This window comes from Myotis davidii, unplaced genomic scaffold, assembly GCF_000327345.1.
Source record: "Myotis davidii unplaced genomic scaffold, ASM32734v1 scaffold962, whole genome shotgun sequence".
Classification (NCBI taxonomy): domain Eukaryota; kingdom Metazoa; phylum Chordata; class Mammalia; order Chiroptera; family Vespertilionidae; genus Myotis; species Myotis davidii.
Genome location: NW_006295559.1, coordinates 5,761,708 through 5,777,153, shown reverse-complemented (window position 1 = coordinate 5,777,153; position 15,446 = coordinate 5,761,708). Strand labels below are relative to the sequence as shown.

The window sequence follows — 15,446 nt, the reverse complement described above, 5'->3', positions numbered from 1 at the left end:
TCATTAAGGCTAGAACACTGGTTTAGTGATTAGAAATGGGTGGAAGTCCTGGCCGGTTTGGCTCGGTGGATAGAGTGTCAGCCCATGGAGTGAAGGGTTGCAGGTTCAATTCCAGTCAAGGATATGTACCTCGGTTGTAGTCTTAATCCCCAGCCCTGTCCAATCAATGTGTCTCTCTTATATCTCACACCATTGTTTCTCTCTCTCTATCTCTCCCCATCCCTTCTACTTTCTCTAAAAATCAATGCAAAAACAAATGGAAAAGAAATGGATGGAATATTGGGTCACACCTCTCCTAAACTCGTTAGAGAAGAAAATAAAGGGTGTGGTGCCCTCTAGGTGTCTCTGTTTTGACTCTGAACCTTTTGGGAGTTTGAAGAACCAGGATACATCCTCCCTCCAGGAAAGCTTTCTTCCAGACTTACCTAGAAAATACCTCTGAAATTCCCAGACACATTCCTTCCCACACCTCCTCGCCCTTGTTGAGGGTAAGGACGAATTGCTGAAGCCAAGTATTTCCAAGGACCAGAAGTATTTTTTTTTTCTCAAAGCTGTGGCTAATCCTTTATAAGCTGTTGTGAATTTTCATTTATCCGCATTAATACCTTTTCTAATACACACTAGATGCAATGTCCCACAAAGCTCATATCTACACAACAGTGAGGAAAAAAGAGGAGCTGGTGATTTTCCAGAGAATTTAGACTTCGATTTCAAAGAATTCTGGCTTCCTTGCATCCTGAAATTTGATCAAACTGGCTGTGTTTTGGTAAAGTTTTATCAAAGCCATTATTGGCTGCTAATTATCTTTAAATCAGACAGGTAGGGGATGGGTGAGAATCTGACTTCTCCATCAGCCTCAGGGGCTAGGAGGGTCCCTTTTGCTTACAGAGGTGCTCAGGGACACTGAGAACTACCCTGGATTTTCTTTTCTTGTCAACTACAAGGAACTCAGACAAGAGGGAATTGTTTTTTAATGGCAGAGAAAGTACGAGGGAAATGGCAGGAGGAGGACACGCCCTCTGACAAGAGCAATAAGCCAGAGCCCCTATTGCAACAATCCTCTGACAGCACAAATTTGCTGAAGGATAATCTTATTTGTTATCTGGTGGGGGAAGATGGGCTTGTTGCTAGAAGTGACAGAAGGAAATCATATTTAATGCTGTATATAACCATTACATTATAATGGCATAGTAGAAAAAGTATGGGTTTTGGAATCACACAATCCTCCCTGGGAAGCACCTTAGGGTTTCTGAGACTTTCTTAGTCTTTCTGAGACTCAGTTTATTCATCTGTAAAATGGGAATATTAAGTAGGTGAAACTTCAGGGGTTGCTTAAAAATTAAATAAGTACATGCATTGCCTAGCATAGTTAAGAGTTAAGATATCACATACACAAATGAATAAATTGGGAGAAATTTCAAATTGTATAAGAGAAACCAAGCCAAAAGACATATACGTGACTCAGGTTTTAGCAAGAATATTTTCTTCTTTATATGGCCACATCTTAATGATTCAATTCATGCACTATCTCATCATTAAATATTTATTGAGCACACAATCTATGACAAGTATTATCCTGAAGGTAGGAACAAGGGGCAATTTGAGGGAGGGAGGCAGTAGAAATATAAAGATATGAATACAAAAAAAAAACAGCATTCCTTTGAATTCAGGAGACAAGAAAAGACATGTAAACAATTTATTGCTGCTTGTATGAGATAAAGAAGTGGATAGAATGAGTTCTGTAGATGAAACCAAGTTCTGTCAAGCTTTTTAATAGCCCTGTGGATTCAGGCTTGTCTGAATTTGAACCCTGGCTCTAACTAGCAGCATGATCTTGGATTTCACTTCCCAAGGCATTTCCCCACTGGAATAATAATCTCTCCCTGAAACGATTTAAAAAGATAGCATATATCTAGCAGTCAACCATAGGAGTCACCTCGTTCATGATCTTTTCAAAGGAGACAGAATACTGGGGGAGGAGAGGGACGGAAATCCTGGGGCCACTTCACTCCTCGGTATCAAATCTAGCAAAAAGTAAGGAAGAAGTTGCAGACTAATGGCAGGAATGAACTCTGAGGATGATTCCTTGATTTTAATTATCCAAGCTATTGCCTATCACCACACATAATCAAGAAGCATGAGTCAGCACCTGGCATAGCCACATCCCGGATGAGGTGATGCAGGTTCATGTTTTTCTTCCTCATTAGATGATAAATAAAGCAACTTCTTTTCTTTATTTCAGTGACAAAATGTTCCCAGCCTTTGGATTTGGTGCCAGGATACCCCCAGAGTACACGGTGAGTGAGTAGAGATGCTTTGCTGTCGCCAAAGGATAATTTGAGTTTCCTTCCCAGGAGTCTCTGTCCTTTGGCCCTCGATGTAATTATGTAACTAGGGCCCAAAGACTCAGAAATGGTCTTCAGAACCCATGAGATTAGGTCCTCAGACCCTGTCTTTTGATAAAACCCAATCTCCTGGTATTCTGATTGTTCCTCTCAGCGGTCCAAATAAAAGTATTTATTGCTTAGCTTCCTACAGGTATGGAGAAAACACTCAGGACGTTGATCTTCGGTGGCTCAAAACATATCTATTCAGCTATTCTCTAGAGCAGTGGTTCTCAACCTTCCTAATGCCGCGACCCTTTAGTACAGTTCCTCATGTTGTGGTGACCCCCAATTTCATTGTTACAAATTGAACGTAATTAAAGCATAGTGATTTATCACAAAAACAACATATAATTATATATGTGTTTTCCGATGGTCTTAGGAGACCCCTGTGAAAGGGTCGTTTGACCCCCAAAGGGGTCGCGACCCACAGGTTGAGAACAGCTACTCTAGAGGAAGATCCTATTGATAATACCAACTGAGGCAGTCCATGACAATGAAGTCCACAGACCCCCTCATCCCAGCTCTCTGAGCACCAGTCTTGTGTAAGAGACACAGAAAAGTCCTAAGATAGAACCACTCTGGCTTAGAAAATTGAGAAACTAAAAGCTTCCTATGAGGGCATTGGAATCCTATTTGGTTTTGTTGTTGTTTTTAGGATATGTTTTCTTTTGTTTTCCTCTTTATTTTATTTTTCCCATCATCATTTATCCCCCCTATACCCTCTTCCACCCCCAACCCTAACCCCCACAATCATCAAACTAATTTGGTTTTAATACTTATTTCCATGACTCAGAGAAGGCAAAGATTGTGCAAAGAGAGATATGCACCCTATTGTGGTATACCAGATGCTCCTGTGGGACATTCTACAGAGAACTCACTCCCCAGGTGGGAGGGCCTTGGAGGGGCAGCAGGGTTCCTACCCCAGCCTCATTCAGGCCTCTGAGGTCCAAGTTAAGTGCAGGCAACACTGTCTAATCACAACTTCTCTTTTACTGGCTGTATCTGAGTTGCATGGCAAGAGTCAGATGGCAACATTTACTCCCACACCAGAGCTGTCAGACCAAGGCCCTTCCCCTTCTGTGCCCTTTTTGAAAGAGAGAATCCCTCTCCCTGTGACTGCTGAGAGAACAGTAGATGGAATGGCATGTCCCCTGACCTGTCCTCCTTGTCTGCCTTGTATTCCCCCCTGGCCTCCCTGCTGGGCATGCCTACAGAATTCTAGAAGCATTTGTTGAAAATAGAGCACATGGGGAGGAAGAATACAGAATAGGAGTTGTCGACTGGTGGCCTGTAGACATTATTTGGGCCACAAATGTATGATAGTTGACATACAAATTTTTTTTTTAATTTTTAAATTTTTATTGTTGAAAGTATTACGTATGTCCCCGTTTTTCCTCTATTGACTCCTTCTAGCCCACCCCTGCCCCCTACCCCCTGCCCCAGGCCTTTACCACCCTATTTTTCGTGTTCATGGGTTATGCATATCTATCTATCTATCTATATATAAAGCCTAAGCGACCTTTACTACTGAATGACTAGAACGACCAGTCAACCAGTAACTATAACCCTCACTGACCACCAGGGGGCAGACACTCAATGCAGGAGCTGCCCCCTGGTGGTCAGTGCACTCCCACAGCCAACCTCCCATGGCCGGCCGTGTCGGCATCCAGTGTCCATTCCTTCCGTGCCCAACCCGGTGACCATTGCCTCCTCTTCTGACCCCACCAGGGCCTTCGGGCCCCTGGCTGGGATGGGGAACTGGAAGTGGGTGGCAGTGGGTCCCAGGGATCCAGGGCCAGCTCTCTCCTTGGGGCCTTGGCCAACCTCCTGCTCCTTGTTCCTTCCCCCGGCCAGCAGGCCCCAATTGGCCCAGCCCTGATTTGCCAGGCCTAGGGACCCCACCTATGCACGAATTCATGCACCGGGCCTCTAGTATCGGGAGGGGAGGAAGGAGACTTATGTAATACTTTAAACAATAAAGAATTTAAATTTTAAAAAAGAGAGAGAGATTATACAACCAGAATTGGGCAGAGCTGAAGAGCTACAGTCCCCTTCAGGTCGGATATCAGCTCCGGAATGTAGTCAGGTGGGTGTTGGACTGTTGCACCTCGAGACTGGAATGCACATCAACAACCATCAGTCCTAATACCAAGAGATGCTGGAGCATCCCCCACCACATTCCCACCTGGTAGTCTTCTGGTCTCAGGTGGCCCAGTAGGGCTGAGAACACCTTGTTCCAGGCCTTCCTTTTCTCATCCATGACATCTGCCTGGTCCTGCTCCTGGTGTAACTTATCCTTTTTGATGTTCCTTGAAGTCCTTATGCTCACCATGCCTTCAGCCAGCTTATTCCTCCTGTTGTCCTAACAGGCTTCCCTCACATCTCCTCACTCTGCTCCAGGCCTAATTTTCCCTCTGCCCCAGACAGACACTGATGGTCTCAGCAGCTGGTTGCCCCAAGCAAGTTTATAAGGTCACTGAGATTTGCTTCTTTGGGAAAAACCTCAGAGCTTGCCTATACTCTCCCTAGAATAGACCTTAAGACAGGAGGATTGGGATGCAATTATTTGAGAGGTGGAGGAAACCTCAATAGAGAATGAGGAAGTGAGAGGAAGTGGACATAGGGAATCCTAACAAGTCAGTTAGCTCTGTGGGCAGTGGAGCTGAATCTTGCTGGGGACCCTGAAGACACTGTGGAACACACACAGACCCCAAGGATAGGTGGGCTGGGTACTGATACACCAAGTCCTGTCAGCCACTAAGGAAGGGCTGCTCATGAGCGACATTAATTCTCAACACCTTTAGTCTGCCAAAAGCAGGCTCTGGAGCCCAGCTGGTGTGGCTCAGTGGTTGAGTGTCTGTCTACCTATGAACCAGGAGGTCGCGGTTCAATTCCCGGTCAGAGCACATGCCTGGGTTTCAGGCTTGATCTCCAGTGGGGGGTGTGCAGGAGGCAGCCAATCAGTGATTCTCTCTCATCATTGATGTTCCTAACTCCCTCTTCCTCTCCCTTCCTCTCTGAAATCAATAAAAATATATTAAATTTTTAAAAAGCAGGCTCTGGAGACCGGAGAAAACTTGAGGTAAATAAAGCCAGTAAAATGGAAGGAAGTCAGCTGACTTGCCTGGGCGGGCCAAGGGCAGGGGAATGTGGGCCAGGCACCAACAGCATCGGCTCTGACCTCCCACAAAGAGAAGAGGGGTCTTTTAACACAATAACTAATGACCATTTTCTAGCCCCCAAGGGAGCCAGGGCTTGGAAATAACATTTGAAATGGGAGTCTCTGTAAAATCCCAAATGATCCCATAATGTCCAGGTGCCAGGACAGCCCTCCTGTTTAACCAGATTTTAGAAAGAAAGAAGTGAACATGTCACCTTGTGATAGGTCCTGGCAGGTAGAGGAATCTGTGTTGGAATATTACAAGATATCGTGATTGTATCACTTTTCTAAAAGTAGAGTCTCTTTTACCTGCATATATGGGCAAATCCTCCTGTCCTATAGCTCTGCATAGTATGTTAGAATGAGTTTTAAATGTCAACAGCTTAGCGGGAGCTATTATAACCATCACCACTTTGAGCAAACGGGGTGACAAGGTACCTTTTTTTTAGATCACTGGGTCCAAGCAGAGCTCAGCCCAATCTAAGCCCCGAGTCTATGGCCAGTTGTTTCTGGGATTACATTTTTTTTCTGAACTCTTATCTTGGCATTTTTTATATACATTATTCTCCCCTCCTGCCAGCATTTATCTGATTCTAGAAAAATTTCCTGTCACCTCAGCTCCACGGGGAGCTTAGAATTCACCCTCCATCTCAGACTGTCTCTGTGAAGCCTTAAAATGGTTCCTGCGGCTTGACACCTAATGAATGGAATGAGCATTTGTTTGCAGACTCTTCCACCCTGTGCCTCCTTCCTGGATTAAAGTTGTAATTCTCCTTCCTTCCTTTTTATAATTTTAATTGGCGTCTAGGTCTCTCATGACTTCGCAATCAACTTTAATGAAGACAACCCAGAATGTGCAGGTAAGTTACCAGGTGAAGGAAGCCGGGGTCTCCCAGCTCTTTTGTTTGCACGTTTCCCATGTTAGTCTCTCTCCTCCGATGCAGTCTGTCAGTGATCATTGGCCACAGCAGAGGAGTAGGCCTTCTGGATCCAAATAGACCATGCTTCTCTAAAGGCAACAGAGAGCCATAATGACAGCAGAAAACTAAGAGCTGGAAAAGACAGGATGAAGAAGAGGTCTTGAGTTTACAGTAACAATGTTGATCCCCATTCTGGATTCCTCTCGCCAAAAAACACGGGGGGAAATTCACTTGATGGGCCGTGATGATACCCCTCGCTCTGGTCTCCAACTTTTCCTCAAGTATTTCTTTCCCACAACTTCCTCTCTGTGAGGGTATAAGTAGGGGATCAGGGGAGGACATGAAAATCATTTGACACCTTCAGCATGTTGGTAAAGGATATGGCCGCAGTGACTTCCAACAAGCAGCTTCATGGTTTTGTGCCAGAAATAGCCTTCTCAAAGGCTTTGGTCCATGTTCCACTATTTCCAGCTAGAATTTCTCCAACACAATTCTTGCAAAGTAATGATGATGAAATGATGATGACAACTATTATGATAAATTTTACCCTAAAATTATTTTTCCTGCTTCCTAAATCACAAATAGAGATAAGTTCACCAGTTGCTATGAAACTTATAAGATATTTTTTATAGTGAAATGGGTAGAAATGTCCATATCTCTCTCCTTCTTGTCATGGAGGAAAGGGGCTGAACCAGGGTTCATTCAGATCCAGTGAGGTGTGTGGAGCATCCAGCAATTTCTTTCACCAATTCGGCACTTCCTGTCTAAGAATGTGACATCAATGTCATTGGGTGTGCACATAGTAACCTCTGAGACCCAGTCTCCGTTCTGCCATTATTCCCTCTCGTGATCCTTCACCCTAAATTTATTATGGTTTAGAGTCCACTCATCCCTAACTGCCCCCATTCTTAAACTATAAGAATGGTTTTTCACCAAAGCAGAACAAAATACATGCCCAGCATTTGCCTATTTCATACTCTCAGAATTTATCTGCCTGTTACTTTTTAAAGAGAAATCCAACGTGCTTATCTTGGGCAAAAACTCAAGAGTCAAAATAGATAAAGAGTGTCTGTTGAATGTCACCTGACTTCACAACCAAGCTGCAAAATGATATGATGTTTGTCTTTAGAAGGACCGGCTCTGGGGCAGGGCAGAGAGGATGCAGCATTTTCAGTCGGTTGGAAGCATGGGTCTAAGGGCAGAACACAGAACTTGCTCATCCAGAACATCCCAGATCTGGTTTGCATGCATGGTGGATGTGGAACCCCATTTCAGGAGGGGCTTCTGTGGATCCCTCTGGCCAAAAACAGGACCAGTGTGCTGTTTTAGGATAGAAAGGGATATGGGCAAGAGCTAAGACAGGCGCAGACACCAAGAGGAGCCGTTTGAATACAATTCATTAGTAATGGGACTCTTGTGGGATCGTGGGCATAACATTAAATGTTCAGGCAAGACTCCTAAAATGCTAGGAGAAGCTACACTATCGGGACTGTTCCTTCCAGCAGAGTCTCACCCTTTACTATTTCCTTGGGTCACGTGGGCTCAGGATGGAAACCCCCTTTAAGTGAGAGGTTGGCCATAATGATGAATGTCATTCATCTGTACTACAGTCCCCAGCAGACAACACTGTCAGCTGTTTTGCTCATTCATCACACACTTGCTGTGCCTGACCTGCCTCAAGATCTTTGAGGGATTGAGTCACAATACCTGTCCCCAAGGACTTTAATATCTGGAATGATGGTCACACGTGACTCCTATAAGTGGAATAGGGTGGTATATACTACAGCAGAGTCAACAAGGTATTGTAAAAACTGGAGAGGTCTTAAAGCTGACCTGCCTAATGGCTGAGAGCACAGCCCTCAGAGCCAGGCAGACCTATTTTCAATCCTGAGTCTGTAATTCATTTGCTGTGTGACCTGGGATCGATCATGTAACCTCTCTAAGCCTCAGTTTCTTCACCTGTAAAATGGGCATAACATCTATTTCATTACACTATGAGAATCTAATAAAATCTTATGTGTAAAGTAGGATATTAGGGAAAGGTTGATGGAAAGGATTGCTTTTTAATTAAGCCTTTAAAGAGAATTATTTCAGTGGGAGTGGAGGCAACAGTGTGGTATTTTTTATCTTAAGAACATAAATGTGATGTTAGGAGGACATTTGGCGAATTTAATGCTTTATCTATGTGTGTGTTTGATTACAAATTTATTTGAGGAGACTCCTGAACTATTGATCTTTGCCAACTTCACCTTAGGAATTCAAGGAGTTGTGGAAGCCTATCAGAGCTGCCTTCCGAAGCTCCAACTCTATGGTCCCACCAACATCGCCCCCATCATTCAGAAGGTCGCCAAGTCAGCATCAGAAGAGACGAACACCAAGGAGGCATCGGTAAGGAGAGAGGCAGTTTGCCTGCTAATGGGAGATTGCCCTTCCTCACCTGGATATTGGCCATAGCACCCATCCCATTCTGACAATACATTACAGCAGGTGTGAGCTTGGACAAGTGACTTCACCTTCTCCTATCCTCAGTCTGCTCATCTGAAAACTGGGGATAAACATACCCATCTCTGCTGGGTTATTGTGAGGCTTAGAGATGGCGCATCTCCCATGTCTGCAACATTAGCTGGACAGAGGGGACACTCAAGAGTGGAATTTACTTTATTCACTGGAGTATCAGGCATACCCACATTGTGTTCTTAGGGAGATAACAAGAACTGTCCAAAATAAACTTGCTTCCCAGTGTACCCATAGTATAGATGAAACTGAAGCAAAATAATAAATACTTCTGTCCCCTGGTGGTTAAGTACAACAACGCAAAACCTCATAGCAAAGATTTGTTTTGTATTCTATTTGTGGCTTTCTTTAAAAAAAATGCAAACCAAAGGTTTTTCATACTCAGAGCTATAAAGCTACTTTTGCCCAGCCCTGTATATTACCATAATAACTTCTCTATGTATCATTTTAATGACATCAATATATTTCTTTTTTAGCTTTGTGACTTCTTTCAGATTTAGTAGAACATTGCTGATGTCTGACATTTTCTCTGTGATTTTATCCTGGATTCCAAGATATTGCATTTGCAAAGAGAACGTGATATACTACTCTCTCAGCTTCTTACATCAACTCCGCTAACCTATTTGTGCTGCCTCATGTTCTCAGCCTTCCCTCATGGTAGAATGGATGGAGGACCATGTTCATATCTAATCCAGCCTCTTCTTTTGCATACTGGAGCCATCTCCTCTGAACCATCCAAGGACATTGACCTACCAACTTTCGCTCCTGTCTCTCACCTGTTTTTTTCCCCTTTCTACTGAAGACTTATTTTCATTAGCAAATGACACATCCTATAATATCTTTTGTTTAAGTTAAAAATCTTTCCCTTGACACCACTTTAGTCTATCTACTTCCCCTATTTTACCTCCCTTTAGAGCAAAATTCATTTAGAAATTTGCCTATACTCTCTGTCTTCATCTCCCCTCCCCTTGGTTCCTCTACCTTTACCAGTCAGACTTTCCTCCCCAGCATCCCTCTGAAACTACGCTTGTCAATCAACAGTATCTCCATTTTTGCCAAACCCACTAAGGCCTTGGAGCAAATTTGAATCCTCACAGACACAAGATTTGAGGATAAGTCTTAGATAGGATCAGTATTTCATTTTATGTTTTAACATTTTTTTTCTCATCAGAACTTCAAATTCAAATTCTTCAAATGATATGTTACTCAGAAACCCAACATATACCAGTAAAATAGATTTTAAGAAAACAGATTGTTCTTGGTAAATCTGGACTAAGAGATGGGGTGCAAACTTTTGTCCTTCTCCCCGTTTATCCCCAAGAGCATCCAAGGTGTCCCCAGGGCACCCCAGAGCCCATATTGAAAACACAAATCATCTCGGCCCCTCTGGGGTACCAGGAACTAGAAGAGAAAAAAGGGAACAGGGCTGACATAGGTCTGGACTGAGGCCTGGTATAAGCCAGCATGAGTTCTGCCCATCACTCACTCCCCCAGGGACAGGTAGTCTGCTCTGTAAGAACAGGTCAGGAAATGGTGCAAGAATGTCTAATCCACAGATCCCCAAACAACTGACCCTTATGGTCCAGGAACCATGGTTCTTTTCCCCAGCGGTTTCTCCTGTTCTTTAAACAATGTGTGGTCCTGCACCCCGTGTTATCACTGATAGCTAAGGGGCTTAAATTTGAACCTTATAGGCAAGTTGTGTCAGGGTCTGGATGTAGGATTTTCTTCTCGACTTGGTGAAACTCTTCTAGAAATTTTAAAAAACAAAAAATACCCTCCAACAGGACCTCATATACATTCAAAGACGACTATACTCTTTCATCCGTGAGCATTTCCCTGGCCTGCCTTTGGGAGCAACTGTCACAGTAGCTTTATTGGAAATTTGCATCAGGCCTTTGATCCGACAGTCTGCAGCCTAGTACCTCTGGCTAGATTAACTCGGGATCAGATTCTAGAATCCTGATAATCCCTTCAGATCAAGTGTTCTTAACCTTTTTTGTTCCAGGGGCCCCATTAGCAGCTGATGAAGCCCAGGGGCCCCCTTCTCAGAAGTATTTTTAAATGCACAAAATAATCGCATTTTAACATGCATATAAAAAATTGTTAATAAAATATTTTACACTCTTTTTTTACACTATGCCTTCAAAATCCAGTGTGTACTTGACACTTAGATCATCTTAATTTGGATGCTAAATTAGCATCGCAAATACTTGATCTTTGTTAAAAGAAATTAAAATGTAAAATTCAGTTCCTCCATTGCTCTAGTCACATTTCAAGGGCTCAGCAGTCACATGGAGCTCATGGCTATTGTCTTGGGCAGTGCACCTTTAGACTTAAATATCTCCAAGCGGAAGAGGCAATTACAAGCAATCTAGTCCCAACCCTCATCTGAGAGATGAAGCTGAAACCCAGAGGAGTGAAGGGATTTTCCCAGGATCTCAGAAAATGAGGCTTTGATGCCCGTCCTCCTAATTCCTCCTTGCTGCTCCGTCAACCACACTGCTTCATAACAGTCACTAAGGTGATTATTAGAATTAACCTACAACTACTGTGCCTGCCTTTCAGTGCCATTCATCGTACCCTTAGGTTTTGAGGACTGTCTACACACTGGCACTCAAAAGAATCTGTTGTCGCTGTTGCTGTAGCCAGTATGCCCTGCAGGCACCTGATCTTGTCTTTGTCACCCCACCTCTCTCGTCCCCGGTTACCTGGCGTCTGATCCATTGCAGCAATACTTCATCCTGCTGATTCTGACCGACGGCGTCATCACAGACATGGCCGACACCCGGGAGGCCATCGTCCACGCCTCCCACCTCCCCATGTCGGTCATCATCGTGGGAGTGGGCAACGCTGACTTCAGTGACATGCAGATGCTGGACGGCGACGACGGGATCCTGAGGTCACCCAAGGGAGAGCCTGTCCTTCGAGACATCGTTCAGTTCGTGCCCTTCAGGAACTTCAAACACGTACGCATATCTCGCGGCTTCCCATGGGAGGGCAGGACCAAAACAAACGCACTCCTTACGTGTTTCCACCAGTTGGTAGGGAAGCAACGCCGCTATCCCTGCCTGCCTAGGCCAGGCCATCTCCCCCACAGGAGATGGAGAGCTTGGCTCTTTGGAGATAAAAGTGTAACTTGAATTAGAGATGAGAAGTCTTGCCAGCTATAGCAGCCAACATTTCACTGGCACTTGTCCCATCCATATAGCTTAGGACCTCGGTCAGGGGTGCCATGTACAGGTGGACAGAGTGTTCCCTGTGCAAGGGTCTGGCTAGAGAAGCAAGGGGCAGCTTCAATTCGGCCTGGGTTCTGCCTGTCGAGCCCTGTTCCCTGGCAGAGGCCCGTGTTTGCCTTGGCAAAGCATATTTTCAAGTTGATAGAGACCTAAATCCTCTATAAGTATGGTAAGCAGCACCAAGGAATTTAGTTAACTCCTTAAGGATGGAACCAGTAAGATGACAAAGGTAGCTCAAAGGAGGATATAACATAGTTGACTATGGTCAGTGGGGAAAAGGCTGGAGTACGTTTGCTAGGGCAGGTTCAAAACTAGGGAATGGCCAAAAGGGTTAAAAATAAATAAATAGATTTTGGATTACCTTCTCCACTGGACAGAAATCTTCCCAGTTTTCCACAAGTTGACATCTAGCTTTACAGGCTTGAGCTATAATCAATAATAAATAATGTCAAGCAGCATTACCTCCCCCTGATGACCCGAAACAGACGCAGTAGACAGTGCTCTAGTATGACATCGAAAAGGGCTTAATAACAATGTTTTGGCATTTCAACTGTTGGATCATTGTTAACTCAGTGGAAGGAGGGGCATCTTTAAAATTCCAATAGCAGCCTACACCTGTGGGGCTGAATGACCCAGGACACTTCTAATTCAAGCAAAGGCTCCCTCCAGCCTGGCGGTGGCCCTGAAGAACCCTTCAGAGCCTCCCCAGCTGTGTCTGGGAGCCCTTGAGGGTCATGTGGGCTGTCACAGACAGTCCTCTGTGACCTTCTGTTCCTTGCCCCAGGGAAAGTCACTCAAGAGCAGAGCATCCCCACCCCCATAGCCCCTGTGGCTTTGCCCTCTCCACCTCTGGTGGGGCCAGCAATACCCCTCCCAGTGGGTGGCAACTGAACTTGAGCTGCCCCACAAGAGGGAATCTCCAGAATGCTCAGTGCCCTGAAGCAACTCCATAGTCCCCTTGGAAACTGTGAGAATCCCCTCCTGTGCCTGCTGCTGTGACCCCTCTATCACCTGGGCCGTCACTGCAGTGAAGTCTGATCCCTACATGTCAAGGGTCCCTGCTGGAAACATCTGTAGCTTCCACTGCAGCTCCTCAATCCTCAGGGCTGAGGTCAGTAAGCTAGGGACCCAGAGAGGAAGGGACAAGCTCCACGCCATCCACTCTAAGCTTTCCTTCCTAACGCTTTTTTGGAAAAGCCTTTCTACTCCAGTCAAAACCCCTCATTCAAAGGGGTTTATCGGATACGTCCAGGCACCTGGGAATCCCACTTGGAGCCCACGCTGGGACCCCAGCTACACTGGGCAAGGTGACTATAGGGGGTGAAGGATGGATGGACAGTTGTTTACATAGACAAGTCCCAGTGCCAGTGTCAGAGCCTTTGGCCTGTGCTTTGCAGAAATTGCCTGGTGTTCTGCTGCCGTCTTGGGACAGGAGTTAAAGCCAGCGTCAGGTATATGACAAGCCCAGTGGCCTTCACTGAACCCCAGATCTCATGAGTTGCCAGTTCCATGTAGGGAGGTCACCGCTCACTCCAGGGCTCCTTGAACAATGAGGTATAGCTTAGACACCCAGCGCCACACAATTCTAATGCCGCTCTTAAGGAGGGCTATAGTGTAATTAGAATCATTAAAGGAGCAAAAGCTCAATCCTTGACTACAGAGTTGAGTGCAGAGGGAGTTCCAAGTAGCAGCCCCCAGGCTCACAGGCAGGGAGCATGGTGAGGGGTGACCGTTCCACTGTAGCCCGTCTTCCTCCCGCCCGAGGAGGAGGTTTCCAAACGAAACCGCTCGTCAGATGAAAGAGGCTCACCGTGTCCTCGGTTGTCTGCACGTGGACAGCGAGGAGTGCTGTCCTTTTCTTGAAGGATGTGCTGGGGCCGGCTGAATGCACTGCGGCTGTGTCATCAATGAGGCTACTTACCTGCCTGATGCCCACGGTGGGGAGAGGGGTGCTCTTCCAGGTTGTGATGTCCTGCTCCATCTGGTCAGCAGGACAGGGTAGCCATATCACTGACCACCACCTATAGCTGCCTGAGTGAAGGGTCAAAGAACTTACTCCCTGGGAGAGTCATGCACTGCCCCAAACCACCTTCCCCCTGCCACACGCACACACACACACACACACACACACGTGTGCTGAAACAATGCAGATGAGCCAGGCTAGGTTCTAGTCTAGCCTCTACCCTGAGCTTCCTCCTCTCACAGAGTGCCTACTGTGTGCAAGGCATGTGCTAGCACTGGGGCCACAGCAAGGTGAGAAAGTTGTGGGTCCATCTGTGGGTGACTGAAAGGGGCTAAAATGTTGCTACGGGACTTCCGAGCAGAGAGAAGTCGCCATGAGGAAATCCCTGCAGCTCGAGCGGGGTGTATGAGGAAGGACAGAGCCTTGGTAAGCCGGGAGTGGAGGGGCATCAGCCGAGGGACCTGCCCTGATTGGGCGAGAAAGTGGCACACTCGCCGTGTGTGCTGCACAGTCTCCAGCTGCTCAGAATGCCAGGAGCATATCATCCACCTTATCTTCATGGATTTCAAATTAGATTTTGAAAACCATTTCATTACCCAGACGACACTGAATTCAATAAGCCATAAATAAAATGAAAAGTGAGGAACTGATATACTTCATATTAGCCCGTAACCCAGGATCCGTCTCTCTTGCCCTGCTCTGCATGGTAACTCAGGGCTTTGAAGTGGACAGGGCACTGGCTCCTAGCTGTGTGATTCTGGGCAAGTCCTTTAACCCCTCTGTGCCACAGGTTTTCATCAGAACAATGAGCCAAATGACATGCGCATTGGAAGATTAAAGCTTAGCACAGTGCCTGCTCTGAGTAGGTGACTAATAAATACAGCTGTTAATACCAGCTGCTTTCACATTCTTGGCCTTTTCCTAACCAACTAATGCCCCCCAGCCCCTATTTGCTCACCAGACCCACCAGCACACGTGGGAGAATCACTTAATCTCTGTGCTGCCCCACGCAGTAGCAAATAGCCACATGTGGGCATTTACGTTTAAATCATTACAATTAAATAACATTTTAAAATGACCTCTTCAGTTGCACGAGCCACGTTTCAAGGGTTTAATATTAATTGCGTGTATCTAGTGACTACCATATTGGACTTCCCATCATGGTAACAAGTTCTATTTGACAGCACTATTTAGAAAAGTTTTTGTCTCCAAATAACAGCAAATCCATCTTACAGTGGATTACATGAATGGTTCTTAACCAAG

The 15,446-nt window shown here is 45.5% G+C and overlaps 1 protein-coding gene across 5 annotated transcripts in view; it reads left to right on the top strand.

Annotated features, from left to right (window-relative positions):
• Window positions 1-15,446, top strand: part of CPNE4 (copine 4) — a 347,198-nt gene that overhangs the window by 329,032 nt on the left and 2,720 nt on the right. For all 5 annotated transcript variants that reach the window (XM_015568113.1, XM_006770195.2, XM_006770197.2 and 2 more), the window contains 4 exons: window positions 2,243-2,297; window positions 6,356-6,407; window positions 8,722-8,855; window positions 11,714-11,950. In XM_015568113.1, the coding sequence (XP_015423599.1) occupies window positions 2,243-2,297; window positions 6,356-6,407; window positions 8,722-8,855; window positions 11,714-11,950 (478 nt within the window). The remainder of the gene's footprint in view (window positions 1-2,242; window positions 2,298-6,355; window positions 6,408-8,721; window positions 8,856-11,713; window positions 11,951-15,446) is intronic.